Genomic DNA, 16,989 nt, shown 5'->3' on the forward strand with positions numbered 1-16,989 from the left:
AAATTTGATAGTCGAAGGACTAGAATTTGACTAGTCTCCTTAATCAACCATGTGTACCTTTTGCCTTATACTTTGTACCTCAACCCTTTTGTCTTCCTAACTTTAGTAAGGGTAAAGTTGACCTTTCACACATGTTTTGATGCTCAAGTTTTCCCTAGCAAGACACTCACTCATTCCCCTTGCTAGCCAAGTCATAAACACTCCACCTTCTCTCTAAAGAAATCTTAGCTTTCTCTCCAAGCTAGAAGAAGAGTTCTCTATCCTTGCAAGGATTCACCTAAAGATTCCACCTTTCTACCTCCCTAGCATAGGGAAGGGTAAGATCTTAAGTTGTTTAGTGTTTTTAGTTAGTTTTAAGGTATCTTTATCTTATTTTGGTGTTCCTTTGTAGTTTGGTTGGGTGAGAAGCCCCTGGTGAGGAAGAGCTTCAAGGAGAGGCTTAGGAGTGTAAATGGAAGTGGTTTTTGGTCTACAAAGGTAACCCATGCTCTACAAAATCTATTTTCTATTGCTATGAATGATTATTGGCTTCTATTGATGATTCTTGGTATATTTGTGGGATTTGATGCATGATCTTGTGATAATGCATGTTTAGAGCTTGTATTTTGGAATCTTGAATGCCTTTCTTTGAGCTATTCTTGGGTTCATGTCATATCTTTGTTGTGTGTGAGGTTTTGGGTGTTTTGGACTTGAACTTGATCTTGGAGATGAATTTCCCCGAAGGGAAAATGTGGTGTACAGGGTTGTACCCGCAGGCGGAACGGCGGGCAGTGGCCTACCGCCGCCCCACCCGCGGGGAACGTGGCTTGTGGGGTGGTACCCCACGGGCAGGGCTCTACCCGTGGCCCCACCCGCGGGGAACGTGTATGTTGATGTGGGGAATTGTTTCCCCGTGGTTCTTTCCTTTTGGTATTTGATGTTTTGACCTCCCGTTGTTGGATTATTGAGCTTTTGTGAGTCTTCTTGATGTTTCGTATGTCTAGAACGATGTGTTAGGAATCCATGTTAGGATTTGGTGTCTTGAATCGTGCTAAGGGTCCAACCTTGTGATTCATTGGACTAATATGAGTCTTCAAGGTTCGTTGGAGCCATTTTGGTTTATCCGTTTGATGTGCATGCTAGTTTGATGTTGTTATGCTAGTATGTATGGTTTGTTCCTTCTTGTTGAGGGTTGGCAACTCGTGTTGCCAATCATATTGGTATTGGATTGTGGTCCATTGTTGTTGAGTATTGCTTCATGTCTTTATTGAAATCTCTTGGTTGATTCTTATGGTGTGATCTTGTACAAATCGTTGTACCCTTTGTTGATACTTGATTGGGCTATTGATGAGCCTTAATCTTCTTGATGATGACTATGTGTGACTATGAATGAGATTGGTGGTAATACTATTTGAGCTTTGCTCACGAGATCGGTGGTAATATTGTGTTATTTAATGGTACCCTCGTGTACTGAGAGATCGGTGGTAATACTATGAGATTGGTGGTAAATATTGGTGGGGGACGACAGTCCCAGGCGGAATAAGGTTGGACTCAGAAGTACAGGGTGACACTAGGAGGTAATGGTTGGAACTAGTTATAAGGCCGGGGGTAGCCATGAGGTTGGAACCGGGCATAAGGTTGGAACTTGGAACGTGAAACTTGTCATTATGTGATTGTTGTATTTCCTGCTTATGAGCATGTCTATGATGAACTCTACCTTGTGAATGGTAGGTTGCATCTAGAGTTGTGGTTGTTACTTGTTGATTGTGGTCTCTATTGCTTTGTTGAAGTTGTTGGTCTTAATCTTTATTGAGAGCGTGGTATGTTGATTGTTGTCTCATCTCTTGGTTTTCAAATGCTATATACTGTATTCCTCGGTTCCAAACGGTTTTGACTATATCTATGTATATATATTGATACTTAACGCGTATTGGTGGGTTACCAGCTTTATTCGCTGACCGGGTGTTACCCCTTGTCTTTACAGGTTTTGATTAGATCGAAGAGCGCGCTAGATGTGGGCTCTAGATAGTGTAGCTCTTCCCGTTTTCCTTTGCTTAGACTTTTCCTGTTTTGTTGGCCTGTGAGCCTTAGATTGTTGAACATGGTTTTAGTTGTAGCCTGTGCACCTATCTTTTGGTATAGGTGTGGCATAACACTTTCCGAATTATGTTAGCTTCCGCTTTGCGTTTGTTTAATGATTAGAGTGTTTCCTTTAATTTAAGTTTTTAAAATGTTGGTAAATTCGGGGGTGTTATAGTAGTGGTGCTAGAGGCACGGATCATGTGAATGGTACTGCGGTGCTAACAGATCGGTGGTATGTTGGAGGTATGTTGGTGGGGGCATGTAGTTGCTCGGAGGGATAAGGGGGTGGTGTTATAAGGGTGGTCTGGAGGTACAGGTAGGAGCTGATATAAGGATGGAGATGAGTAAAGGTTGGAACTTGGTATAAGGCTGGGTTGTGATACGATTGTTGTTGTTGTTGCTATTGTGTGTTGTTGTTCCTTCTTGTTGTTATTGTTTGTTATTATCGAGCTTTGTGATTATCTTAACTGCGAGTTAGGACGCATGATAGTATCTTTATAATGATTCATAATGCTGAACCTGTTGTTGTGTCTGGAGTCTTGAACTTGGTTTTAAAGCTAGTGTTTGTTTAGGATTATATACGTATTACGGTTTCAAAATGGTTTCTTATATCTACCTATATTGTACTTAACGTGTGGGAGTGGGTTACCAGCATTATTCGCTGACGGTTGTTACACCGTATGTTTTTCAGGTGCAGATTAGTAGCTCCATAGTGCGCTAGATGTATACGAGGACCTAGCTTAGATAGTTTAGTATTAGTTAGATGGCCTGTGAGCCTTAGCTTGTATTATGAATACTAATTATAGTTTATGCTTGTTCAGTTAGTTTAGCCTGTGCGTCTAGGTTCTCAAACCTAGACGTGGCATAGCACCCCGATACTCATGTTGTTAGTTCCGCTTTGTTTGGATGGATAATGATAGATTTGCCTTTATTTTATAGGATTTAAATGTTTTAAAAATTAGGGGTGTTACACAATTGTTGGTCCCGATAGGGTGGTAAAAGTCTAGAGGGGTGGAGAAGGGGGGGGGGGGGGGGGAGGAATACTTTTAAAACTTTTTCATAATAAATAACTCTTTGGTAATTTCAACTCTAAGTAACAAGTATTCAAATTGAAATGCACAACGGAATAAATAAGTGTAAAGAGTTATGCCCAATCAATAATTTGAATCACATGCACGTGTGGAATGAAAGCTCAGATGAGGTGTAAATATGACATGAATATCTTGAATATTTAAAGGAGATGGTTCACTCAATATTTAACAATAATATTCAAGACTATAGATAAGATTTCGTGTCACGTCGATCGTGCAATAAACGTTACATGCAATACGTCAAACTTGCTTAGAATAATTCAAATATTAAGCATGGAAAGTTTGAGTTACATGCATACGTGAAAATATGCTAAACCCGAAAGATTAAGATAGATTGTGAATAGTAAACGGGTTAGTCGGATAAGATAGATAGATAGAGCGAATTATGTAAGTTCAGTATGTAAATGAGAGAGGCTTTTTATAGTGGTTCGGAAGTGGCGTAATCTTCATAGTCCACTTTACTCCATTCACTTTTAGGAGTAATTCACTATTTTCCACACACAGTTACAATAGTGAATAAGCGCTACACAAGCACTTCTTCCAGATGTCTTGCACACAGCTACACCCAACTCCGAGTGTGTCGCACACAGCTAAACTCAACTACGAGTATTTCGCACACAGCTATACTCAACGCCAACCAAGTATTTTGCACATAGCTACACTTAGCAACTCCGAGTGTTTCTCACACAGCTACACTCACTAGAGTATTTTGCACACAGCTATACTCTTCTAACAATTACAAATACAAAGGTAATTGTATCTCTCTCCAACTATTTTTGAGACTATTCAGACTAAGTCTCTAAAGAATATTTGAGCACTTGCACTTGTTTATCCGTGTGTATCTTCTTTTTGTATTCACCTCTATATTTTCTTTAAGTCTTCATGGCCCTTTTATAGATAACCAAATTTATCCGTTGGAGTGGGATAATTTGATATTTGAAATTTGTATCTTCATGGCCTGATATTGTTGACAACAGTAGATCTTCAATTTTGATTTGATTGTCAACTTGCCTGACAAAATAATATTTTATCTCAACTTGATTTTCAAGTTGTTTCTTAAAATATTATTTTTGTTGTCAATTTGAATTTCCAACGAATCTTTTGAAATAAATCCTTCTGATAGAATTTATTTCTAGGATAAGTTTTTATATTCATGTCTTCATAAATATTTTTCCGTTCTGATCAATATCTTCAGGAAATTTTGGATTCTTGTGACATGTGGGCTGATTCAAAATAAATTCCTTCGAATATATCCATTTTCAGATCATCTTGCTTCTTTGCCACATTGTGCTCCTTTGACTTAGGCACTTCTTGCTTGTTTGACTTGAACATTGTACTTTTCTGATTTGGTCACATTGTGTTCCTTTGGACACATCGTGTTTGTTCACATTGTGCTTCTTTCGACACATCGTGCTCCTTTCAGACATTGTGTTCCTTAGGCATCGTGCTCCTTGGGCACATCTTGCTTGTACACATCGTGCTCCTTAAGAATATTGTGCTTGTCCGAATTCTTGACTTGTATCTTGCTTGTACACATCGTGCTCCTTAAGAACATTGTGCTTGTCCAAATTCTTGACTTGTAAAAAATAAGTCCTTGGGGGGAATCAATCTCAGGTATGATCGTTTTTTGTAAGGACTTCTACCATTTCGCCGTTAAGCTCATCAAGTCATTTTGTAACGCCATTCCTTTATGGTTCTTTCCCGGATGAATACTTGTAGGACCAAAATTAATTTTGTTCTTCATATGGTAGATTTCTTTTGACTCGATATTCTGATTTATGATGCTTGCACTAAAAGACCTAAGATCTAAGGGGATCTAAAGTACATTTGGCTCATCAAAACTTACAAAAATATTCCTATCAACAATGACTCCCAAGAGCCTTTTTCCCAGCTGGGAGATGTTCAAGAGTCCAAGTTTGATTGTCTTCGAGGGCCCGAATTTCATTTTTCATAGATTCTTTCCAGCCGCTATGTGTCATCGCCTCCTTAAAAGATTTTGGTTCTTTTTCAGAAAGAATTGATGCCATAAAAGTTCTGTATGGTAGAGAAAAATTGTCATAATTTATGTAATGTGCTAAAGGATAAGGAGTACCTGAGGGAGACTGTGGAGACGGTGTGACGGACGATGGACTTTTAACAACAGTAGAATTAATAACATAGCCGCGCAACCACACTGAATGAACTTTATTTCTCATACCCCGACCCGTCTTAACATTCTGATCTTGGTTATTCAGAACAAGATTACTAGTGTGTTGTTCAGGTTGTGAGTTGAACTCGGGTCTGGAGTCTGACTCTGGTTGAGAGGTTGCCTAGGGTGTAAAGCTTGGCTCAAGTTTTGGGTTTGGCTCGTTTGTGGAGCTGGACTCCACCTCATCAATGATTACAGAAAAATCTTCGTGAAAAAATTCTTCATGAGGAATGGTAGTTGTATCCGCGCGGGGAAAGGGAAAAACATCCTCAAAAAATTTCACATCACGGAAATAAAAAATTCTTTAGTTTCAAGATCATATAGCTCCCAACCCTTTTTCCAAAACGGATATTCCACAAAGATGCACTTTCGACTCTTACTAGCAAATTTATCACCTTTGCTTTTTAATTGTGAGCAAAGCATAGGCTCCCAAAAACACGAATTGTGTTGTAAGATGGAGGACTACCAAAAAGAATTTCATAGGAACTTTTGTTATCAAGCAATGGTGTTGGTGTCCGATTGATTAGATATGTGGCCGCAAGAACACATTCTCCCCAAAAATAAATTGACAAACTGGCTTGGAATCGCAAAGCTCTCACTACATTGAGAATATGTTTATGTTTCCGCTCAACCCTACCATTTTGTTGAGGAGTTCCCACACAAGAAGTTTGAAATATAATTCCAGTGACAGAAAAAAAATTACGCAAGCAATGGAATTAAATATCGTTGTCACTCTGAACAACTTTGATTGATTGAGAGAATTGTCTATCAATCATAGTCACAAAATACAAAAATATTTTGAGAACCTCAGTTTTATCAACCAACTAATAAATCCGAACTGCTCGCGAATAATCATATATTATAGTCAAGAAATAATGTGCACCATAAGAGGATTGATGTTTGTAAGGACCCCACAAATCACAATGTATTTTCTCAAATATTTGAGATGCTCTGTTATTACTCAAAGGAAACTTTTCTCTAGGTTGCTTAGCACGAAAGCAAACCTCACAAGCTTTATTAAAACTTCCCACAATGCCAACAAAGGGAAGTAGCTTTACCACTTTTTCAGATGGATGACCCATTCGTTGATGCCAAAGATTGATTGAAGTTGTCACACCATTTACTGTAAGATGTTGAACTGAATTGGTTCCCTTGAAGTAGTAAAGTCCATCCCGTCTAACACCTGTTCCAATCATCTCCCTCGATTGGTCTTGTATAGCACACATATGAGAGTTAAAGTGGACACTACTCTGCATATCATCATTTAACTAAGAAACGGAAATAAGATTGCAACTTAAAGACATAACATAAAGAACATGATTAAGAATAATTTTGTCTGTTAATCGAACTGAGCCTTCTTGAGTTGCAACCACTGTTTTTCTGTTGTGTAAACCAACATGGCAGTGAAATATATCTTTTGCATCAGCCATCTGAGTGGAATCACTAGTAACGTGATGAGAGGCCCCTGTGTCAGTTATCCACAACCGTGCATCAAACATACCAGTCAATTGAACCCACAACCGCCTACCTACAGTCCTACACAACAACACTCCTGCCAACCCACCACCTCTATACATGATACAATTTCAGTCCAAAATTTAGCTTAACATTTCATTCCGAAAACACAGTTCTAACATACCCAAAAACAATTTCAGTCCAGACTCCAGAATACATAGCTTAGCATTTTCAGACCCAAAAACATATCATAGCCCAAAATATTTTTAACTCATACTAACCCTAAAATGGCTATTCAAAGAAGTAGAGATTCCAAAATAGGTTATATATGGGTTTTGCAAAATAAGGATAGAAGAGTAAATCACTTACCTAAAACACCCAAATCTTAGCTATTTAGCTCATTCAAATACTCTTTGTCAAAATTCCTAATATTTTCAAACATCAATCTTAGGGCTCAAATGTTAAACCCAACTCAAAAAGAATGAAATATGGAGGTCAAACTTACCTAGAATACTCCAATAACTTGAGACCTAAGCTTGAAAAAAGTGGCGATCAAAGCTTCAAGATTTTTCTTTCCCCTATCTCTCTAGTCCACTCCCCTTTTCTTCTTTCAAATGAGATGTTTATCCAAAGACTAAAGTGGTTTCTTAACCTTTAAGGGTAAGGAAGAGAAATTTAGTAATTTTATCCAATATTAAATTTGGATAAGCTTTGACTTGTTGACCACATTTAATAAACATAAATATAATTTTATTTCTAAGATAGTGGGTATTACAGATTCAACTTGGGGTATTTAGTTAATGAATCTATGTTGTGGCCTTCTAAGTTAGGGTATTCATCTGCATAAACCTCTTTTATACTAGATGGAAGCTCTTGAAAAATTTGAAGCCTCCCACATCCCACTAGATGAAGTTGCTTAACTCAAGTGAGGCCGACAGAGGACTCATATGGGATACAACTAAACTTGTTGTTGCTAAGATTCAGTACTTTCAAACAATGAAGCTCTCCAAGATCACCAAGAATAATGCCTCCATCTAACAACTACAATCACTAAGGTCCAGCAGTTGCAGTGAAGATAACCCAGATAGAGAAGGAAATGGTGAAGCCTTGATATCTTGAAAAGCTCCTGCTGACAGCAGCCTAGAGAGGAAGAATTAACAGCTCTTTTGTAATGGAGAAGCCAAAGGTTTGCATCCATGAAATGATAAAATCTTGAGTTTCTTGATAAGTGAAATGGAGGATGGTAGCTCTTGGATCGATGTTTTTGTCACAGTACAACTCTTCTAAGCATTCTATTTCTCCCAATTCATCTGGTAATTTCTCAAACTTGGAACAACCAAAGAGAATCACAACTTTCAGACCTTTCAATCTACAAATGCTACTTAAAAGGCTTGTATGATTCTTGCAATTGCTTACATCTATTAACCTCTGGTTTGTGAGGTACTCGATTGATGATGTCACTTCTCTTATAGCGGTAGCCCCATCATGTACTTCTAACAAGCAAGCCATGGGAGCTGTAATTTTTGGAAAGTTTTCGAGTTTCAAGCAGCTTGAAAGGATCATTGTCTCAAGCTTCTCTAAATGAATGCCTTCGGGAAGCCTCTTCAAATTTACACAATGCTTATGGTTAAGTGAAATAAGTTTCTTGAGAAATCCAACAGAAGCATGAATCTCTATAAAACTTGTACACTGTTCTAGATTCAATGTTTCAAGATTTGGGATTCCTGTGAAATCTGGAGTCCTAATTAGTTTCTGAGAGTGGCTCAGATTTATGAATTTCGAGTCTCAGTGGAGGTAGTATTGACTCGTTGGGCTTTAGTAGGTTGAGAAAGTGTATATGAACAGATGTTATGACCCCTAAACATTACCTGAAAAGTCAATTAGACCCATAAACTTTAAAAAAGTGCAATTACACCCTTTAACATGTCATATTGAGGCATTAGGTCCAAGATCAGGTAAATTGTAACACCCCGTGTTACGACCTTCAAATCTGAATTAATTATTAAATTAATTCCGTTAATTAAAATAGTTAAGAGGGATTTAATCCAATTATAATTCTTTTAATTAATCCAGGCGGTCCGCAATGAATCGTGGACCTTTGCCTGAACTAGGAACCTTAAGCCCATAGCGAATAAGGAAAGTGAGCCTTATTATTCAGACTCTGAATAGGTTTCCCTAAAACATATAAATAGAGGATTAGGAAGCAGATAGAACCCTTCCTCACCTCCCTCTCACTCGAAAATACTCTCAGGTAATCCAGCCAAGGAAATCCCCCACCAACAAGCCTAGGAAGATCAATCGGGAGAAGAATCTTAGAGAAGAACCTTAGTAGCCAAGGATATTGATTAGGGCTAAGAGGTAACCCATGTCTTACAAAACCTATTTTCCTTGCTATATCTTATTTATTGGCTCCTTTGATAATTGTATGTGTGATTCTATGATTGAGTCTTGATAGAGCCTTGCCTAGGATTTATATTGTGTTTATTTGATAATCTTGATGATCTTGATGTTGTGATTGATTAAATGGGTAATCTTGTATTTTAATTATGTCTAGAGTTTGTCCCTATGGTTTGTATCGTGAATTTCGTATTATGGTGTTCTTGGTATATTTGGGTGAGTTTATGCATGATCGGGTGTTGAGTCTAGCCTAGGATTTATCCTTAGGACTTTGCATGTAGATTTCTTGATGTTCTTGGGGTTCCAGATGCTCCTGAACCGTTATATGATTGATATTGGGTCTTGGCATATTTAGGAATTGTGTTTGAACGTATTTGGAATGATTCTTGGTTTAATCTTGTTAATTGAATCCGTGATGTTGTTGTTGCGTGTTGGAATGTGTTTGGACATGGTTTTGAGTTCCCCGAACGAACCCGGAATCAAATTTCTACCATAGTACCAGTGGGGGGGGGGGGGGTAGGTGGGGGAATGGGTCTCCACCACCTACCCGCTGCCGGCGTGCCCAATTCTAGCGGGCAGTGGCCTGCCCGCTGGAATCATGGCTGCCCACCGGTGGGTGGTCCTCCACCCGCTGGAAAGTGGGTATGTGGCGTGGTGTTTTTCCCCGTTTGATGTTTCTCCGTGTCCCGTTGTGTCCCATTGCACCCCGTTTGACGTGTATGAGTCTCGTTTTATGTTTTTGAATACCGTTCTAGGAATTTATGTGTAGTACGTGTCGTTGTTGTTATGTCTTGATTGTTATTGATTGATTATATGTTGATTGATTGAATGATGATGAGTATCGTGGTCATTGCGCAATGATCGGTGTGACTAAAGATGATGATGATGTTGAGATTGTGATTGGTGGAAATGAATTGTTGACGGATGACACAACGAGTTCTCGGTCATTGTACTAAAGGTACAAACCTAGCGGTTACTGTGCTGAAGGCACAAACCCACCTTCGACTAGCTTGCCTTGAGCATGGGTCAGGTTATAAGTGCTGCGGTGCCATGTCGCGGCTATATGCGCTGAATCCATGGTATTGGTACTAGAGGTACGGATCATGCGAATGACACTGCGGCGCTATCATGGTATGAGGTGGTTGAAAAGTGGTTGGTCGGTGGGGGCATGTAGTTGCCCAGAGGAATAAGGGAGGCGATATAAGGGTGGCCTGGAGGTACAGGTTGGAAATGATATAAGGACGGAGGGGAGCCACAAGGTTGGAACTTGGTATAAGGTTGGAAGATGGATTGTGTGCTCGATGATTACTTGCTAATTGATTGTCTTTGGACCCCATTGTTGTCTCTATCTGTTATTTATGAGTTTATCTGTTTATCATGTCTTGTATTGCATGCTAGTCTTTATGATCATTCTATAGTGTCAAGTCTATTGTTACGTCTTGTGTCTTGATCTTGGTTTTAAGCTAGAGTTGCTTAGAATATATATGTATTCCAGTTTCAAAATGATTTCCTTATATCTACATATATTGTACTTAACGCGTTGGAGTGGGTTACTCAGCATTATTCGCTGACGGTTGCAACGATGTGTTTTTCAGGTGGCAGTCTTTAGCTAAGGAGCGCGTTAAACGGTTCGTGGATTTAGCTTAGTAGTAGTTAGACGGCCTGTGAGCCTTGAATTGTGTAAACAGATATTAATTATAGTTTATACCTTGATCAGTTAGTTTAGCCTGTGCATCTAGGTTCTCAAACCTAGATGTGGCATAACACCCCGACAATTGAATTTAGTTATGCTCTGTTTGGGATAATTAATGATAGCTTGCTTTATTTATATAAGCTTTTAATCGATTTAAAATTAGGGGTGTTACATAAATGACCTGCAATTGCAGGTCATTTTTAATTCCGACGACCGCCGCTTTCTCCATGGAAGGCGACCAACCCCTGGTGGAAGGAGACCACTGGTTGCCTTCTCATTGAGGGAAGGAGACCAGTGGTCACCTTCCGCTGGGGAAGGCGAGCAGTTCCGCTGGATATGGCGACCGACACTGGTTTGGCCGTCGGATTTTTACCAGAATAAAAAATGATTTGCAATTGTAGGTCATTTACATGTTCTTGGACCTAATTACCTCAATATGACATGTTAAAGGGTATAATTGTACTTTTTTAAAGTTTAGAGGTCTAATTGACTTTTCAGGTAATGTTTAGGGGCTTATTTGACCCTTTTTTAGGAAAAAAACAAAAAACATTTTAATATTCTTTAAAATGTCAAAATTAAGGTTTTTTTTTTTTTTTTTTCTAAGTACTCAACTTTCAATAAGTTGTGTGGAGTGTGGACTGAATATATAGATTTGAGAATGATCAAGATTGGGATGGAGGATTGGTTTGCTGTTTGGTCGGTCAATTAGTTTTGTAATTATAAAGTTCTAAGTTCAAAAGCTGCATGTTGGCATTCTCGGTTTGAGTCGGTTTTTCACAGTCTCATGTTTACCTCCTTGTGATTCTTTGTCAATTAGATCATAAAGCGAACTTCACTCAAAGTACACATTCGAGTAGCGAATGCAGACATTCTCGTAAATTTTTATAAAAAAAAATTGGATCAAAATATACACAAAGATCGCTCCAAAACCAAATCTTTTAGAATTAATATTCCAACAAAATCTCTTCATTACAATTAAAGCTCATGACAACAATGGATTTCATTTTCACCACGAGTAGGTCATCCAATTAATTCTTTAAATGCTTGTACTTTAGGGAAGAGACATTAGTTTGAGATTTTGACTTTTTGGACAGTGATTAGGTGGCCAAATTATTTGCTGAACAAATTTCCTTGGACAGACACATAATACTAAGGTTTTACACTAATAAATATTAATTAGCTTTTAGTTATATGCCATAGCTTTCATTTTTGTGATTGGATATATGTTGGGTCCCACACACTGGGCCCCATCCATTATTATATTTCTTTCACAAAATTGGACAGTTATACCGTGCACTGATGTCCACCTTGTATGGTGGATCTGGATTCAACATACACAATTTATATATTGAATATTTGAATGTTCATAATTTATATACTAAATATTCACAATTTATCTTTTACAAGATTGTAAATATTCAATAGGTAAATTATAAACATTCAACATGTAAATTGTATATTTTAAACTCGAATTCACCTTGCGGGTCCACAGAATCATTTGCCCACAAAACTTCATCCAAATATATATGCTTCTATAGAGCAGTACATATCTCACTACCTTGCCATGAGAGTGCATCAATTTTGGGTGCAAAATTGACATCTACTTCATGTCTTCATGGACAATGATTGAGGTCTAACACATATTTGTTGCCCTCACATGATGATTGTGCAATTTTTGAGTTTGATTCTTCTTGCAAACTCTTTCCAATGGGCCGGTAATCTATCTATCATGCATATTTAAAAACGTTATATAATAATAAGATAAATGCCGAGGCATTAAACACCTTATTCTCAGATGGCATGTAGTGACCTCTCTTATGTGGGAGGTCATGAAATCGAGCCTCAGTGGAGGTGTTGTTGACTCTGTGTGCTCTTATGTGGGAGGTCATGAAATTGAGTCTCAGTCAAGAACTTTGAAAAACAAAATTGGAAAAAAAGGTTAGCCCCAAACCTTTTGGGAGGTCATGAAATTGAGTCTCAGTCAAGAACTTTGAAAAACAAAATTGGAAAAAAAGGTTAGCCCCAAACCTTTGAAGATAAACATATATACAGGAGTAGTTGATCTTTTGATGTTGAAGATGTATTAACTAGTAACTTGCTTACCAATTAACTGTTCAAAGTTGCGGGATTGAGGTTTCAACATGTAAGTATCATTCAACAAAATCGATAGAGAAAAAAGTCTTCCTTTTTTTTTTTTTTAAAAAAAAAAAGGGAAAATTGTATCTTTAGTCCCTAAGTTATAACTAAGTTCTGACTCAGTTCCTAAGTTATGGCTGTTTTCGAGTTTATTCCTTAGTTATGAGCAAAGTGGCGAGTTTGGTTCCTAACGTTAATATTCTGTCTACAGCTAACGAAAACTTAAAAACAATTTAATAATAGAGGGGTAAAATAGAAATTTCAAATTATAATCCTCTTTTATGCTGAAACTCGTTGCGCAACAGTCATTCTTTTCTTCTTATACCTACAATTGAAGGTCTTTTTCTTCCCCAAGCTCTGAAATCTCCCACTTTCGTTAGATATAACTCATATAAGAAGAAAATAATGACGGTTTTGCAATGGGTTTCAACATAAGAAGGGGATTATAATTTGAAATTCATATTTTAACCCTCTATTATTAAATTATTTTTAAGTTTTCCGTTAGCTGCAGACAGGATATTAACGCTAGGGACCAAACTCGCCACTTTGCTCATAACTGAGGGACCAACTCGGATACTGCCATAACTTAGGGACTGAGTCGGAAGTTGGTTATAACTCAGCGACTAAAGATGCAATTTTTCTTTATATTTATTGTGTTGTATTAGTACGTGATTAAAATTTTATTATATTTTGTGTCAAATGGTTTGAACTATATAAATGTTGTTTGGCAATTGAATTTTTTGTTGAACATGGTAATTTGATTAATGCACATGTATTAAAAAAATACAAATAACTTATTTTTTAAAAATATAAATATAGGAGTCCATAAAGGTAAAGACGCCTATAGTGTTAATTTTTATTTTTAAAAATAGGAGCTGATAACGCAACGGTCTATGCACAGCTCCTCCGGACTAAGAGGATTGTCAAGGTCCACCTCGACATCAAAGTCTGCAGCAAGATCGAGAGAGAACAAAGACTCATTATTTAATGACCAGTAGCACCAATACGTATATAGCTTATTCTTGGCGTTCATCGGGGATTGATGTAGAACCTGATGTATCCTTGTGTGATTAGTAGTACCATTCCGATTGTAGGAAAGTAATGAACATAAGAATATCCAGTAAAGTAAAAAGAAGACAAATATAGAGCGGAATTATTAGTCTTTTATTAATCATCATTCATTCCAATATGTATACACCAAGTAGAAAGCACATAATTTCACAGTATAATTACAAGATGATAAATGATGAAAATGTATTATCATAATATACTACCTCTAGTAATGTTTACGTATATTTATTTATTTAGAACAATAATAAAATTTTAAAAGAGTTAATTTTCAAATTGATCACTCAACTTTTGAAATTTTAATTTTTCCCTAAAATTTTTAACATCAATAATTTTGCGATTTTCCTAATGAATGACCAAATTGAGTATAAAATCAATATTTAAGGGACTAGATAATTTTTAAATTCAATGATAGAAATGAACAAAGAAATTTAAATTTTACCATGCAAAATGTTAAATTTAAAAAATATTTTTTAAAAGAAAAATATTGGAATAATTAATATAGAGGGAATACCCAAAAATTCCACTGAAAGGTACAAGCAAATAAAAGCGGTAGTACAAAGCAAATAACAAAATAACTTCCAAAGAAATTAAACATGTTCCTATGGTGGAAGTGGAAATATAATAAGTGAAAATCATCATGTGTCATTTTTTCTTATTGACACTCAGGTAATCTCGTGACGATTGTAAGAAATTAAACAAGGAAAATGCTATTTTCCCTACTAATTTTTCATTCTTGATGTGATTTATATTTGTGTCCATAAATTACTTGACACCATAACGCTTATTTGTAATTAAATATTAAAGAATTGTCTTAAATAGTGTTACATGAGGAGGGAATTCAACATTAGAAAGAAAGTTTTTAAAAAAGTGTGCAACATCACTCATTTTTACATAATCATATTTGGTGGAGACTTATTTTGTATCATCAACTGTTCATCACTGGTTTAACATCATCCTCGTACACAATGCGCATTCCAATACCAGTGTATACCGACTCGAAATAACTAGAAACTTCAATTTGACACCATTCATTACAATCATTAAAGGGCTTATAGGACAGGCAAGTGAGCTCAGATTTCATATTCTGTTTAACCCCCTTATAGCCCATATTTGATCCAATCATTGTCTGACGACCATCACGAGTTGTGGGAATGATTTGGAGATCAAGTCCATAGTTTTTAGTTATACTGCAACGTCTCCGCCAACTTGTAGTAGTTATCAAGTTAGAAACCACACAGAATGCAAATCCCATGAACTTTTTATTGTACCAATTTAGAGGTAGGCTAACTGATAGTGAATTTCCTCAATTTTTATACGTAAACCACTCAGGAATCACCATGCCTGGAAAGTGGACACTAACCCAGTGATTTGAGTTTTTTGATAGTCCCTGTACCACCCACAGTACGTGGAGTAAGTAATCTAATTTGTATGTGTGAAACATGCATGCATATACAACTAATTACAAAGCTAGTTAGTTTTAATTATTCGGACATGTATGATAAGGATGCATGGATTGTAATGAATTACATACCTTGAGTAGGTGTTTCCATATTGCATCAACTATGTGATCGTTACGTGGATCCTCAAGTAGTTGAGCACATTTAGTGAATGAAACGTGTCTCAACTTTGGGTATTTAGTCAATGAATCTATGTTGCGGCCTTCTAAGCTCGGGCATTCATCTGCATAAACCTCTTTTATACTTGATGGAAGCAATGGCAAACTTTGAAGCCTCCCACATCCCACTAGATGAAGTTGCTTAAGTCGAGTGAGGCCGACAATGGATTCAGCTGGGATACAACGAAACCTGTTGTTGTTAAGATTCAATACTTTCAAACAGTGCAGCTCTCCAAGATCACCAAGAATAAAACCTCCATCTAGCATACTACAATCACTAAGATCTAGCCTTTCTAGTAAAGATAAACCAGATAGAGAAGGAAACGGTGAAGCCTTGATATCTTGAAAAGCACCTGCTGGCAGTAGCCTAGGGAGGAATGAACAACTCTTTTGTAATGGAGAAGCCAGAGGTTTACATCCACGAAATGATAAAATCTTGAGTTTCGAGAAGTGAAATGGAGGATGGTAGCTCTTGGATCGCTGTCTTGTCACAGTACAGCTCTTCTAAGCATTCCATTTCTCCCAATTCATCTGGTAATTTCTCAAACTTGGAACAACCAGAGAGAACCACAGCTTTCAGACCTTTCAATCTACAAATGCTACTTGGAAGGTTTGCAAGATGCTTGCAATTGCTTACATCTATTAACCTTAGGTTCGTGAGGCGCTCGATTGATGATGGTAGCTCTTGGATCGCTGTCTTGTCACAGTACAACTCTTCTAAGCATTCCATTTCTCCCAATTCATCTGGTAATTTCTCAAACTTGGAACAACCAGAGAGAATCACAGCTTTCAGACCTTTCAATTTACAAATGCTACTTGGAAGGCTTGCAAGATGCTTGCAATTTCTTACATTTATTAACCTCAGGTTTGTGAGGTACTCGATTGATGATGGCACTTCTCTTATAGCGGTAGCCCCAGCATGTACTTCTAACAAGCAATCCATGGGAGCTGCAATTTTTGGAAAATTTTCAAGTTTCAAGCAGCCTGAAAGGGTCATTCTCTCAAGCTTTTCTAAATGAATGCTTTTGGGAAGCCTCTTCAGATTTATACAATGCATAAGGTTAAGTGAAACAAGGTTCTTGAGAAATCCAACAGAAGCATGGATCTCTACCAAACTTGTACACTGTTCTAGAATCAATGTTTCATGATTTGGGATTCCTGTGAAATCTGGAGTCCTAATTAGTTTTTGAAAGTGGCTCAGATTCATGAATTTCAAATTGTCCAGGACCTGTATGTACAAGCTAAGTGAGACATACATATAAAATTAAAGAAAATTAATAAT

General features: G+C 37.2%; 1 protein-coding gene across 1 annotated transcript; it reads left to right on the forward strand.

Moving 5' to 3' along the window:
* The first annotated feature begins 8,370 nt into the window (after positions 1–8,370).
* On the forward strand, positions 8,371–16,752 carry LOC109148758. Its single transcript, XM_019296482.1, has 2 exons — positions 8,371–8,447; positions 16,158–16,752. The coding sequence occupies exons 1-2, from the start codon at positions 8,381–8,383 to the stop codon at positions 16,724–16,726; spliced, it is 636 nt and encodes a 211-aa protein (XP_019152027.1). The 5' UTR covers positions 8,371–8,380; the 3' UTR covers positions 16,727–16,752.
* Positions 16,753–16,989: the final 237 nt, after the last annotated feature.

This window comes from Ipomoea nil, unplaced genomic scaffold, assembly GCF_001879475.1.
Source record: "Ipomoea nil cultivar Tokyo-kokei standard unplaced genomic scaffold, Asagao_1.1 scaffold2144, whole genome shotgun sequence".
Taxonomy (NCBI): domain Eukaryota; kingdom Viridiplantae; phylum Streptophyta; class Magnoliopsida; order Solanales; family Convolvulaceae; genus Ipomoea; species Ipomoea nil.

Coding starts and splice junctions, on each gene's coding strand:
- LOC109148758 (XM_019296482.1), top strand. CDS start 8,381: ATGCCTTCGGGAAGCCTCTTCAAATTTACACAATGCTTATGGTTAAGT. Junction 8,448..16,157: donor TGAAATAAGTTTCTTGAGAA/ATCCAACAGAAG, acceptor GAGTTTCGAGAA/GTGAAATGGAGGATGGTAGC.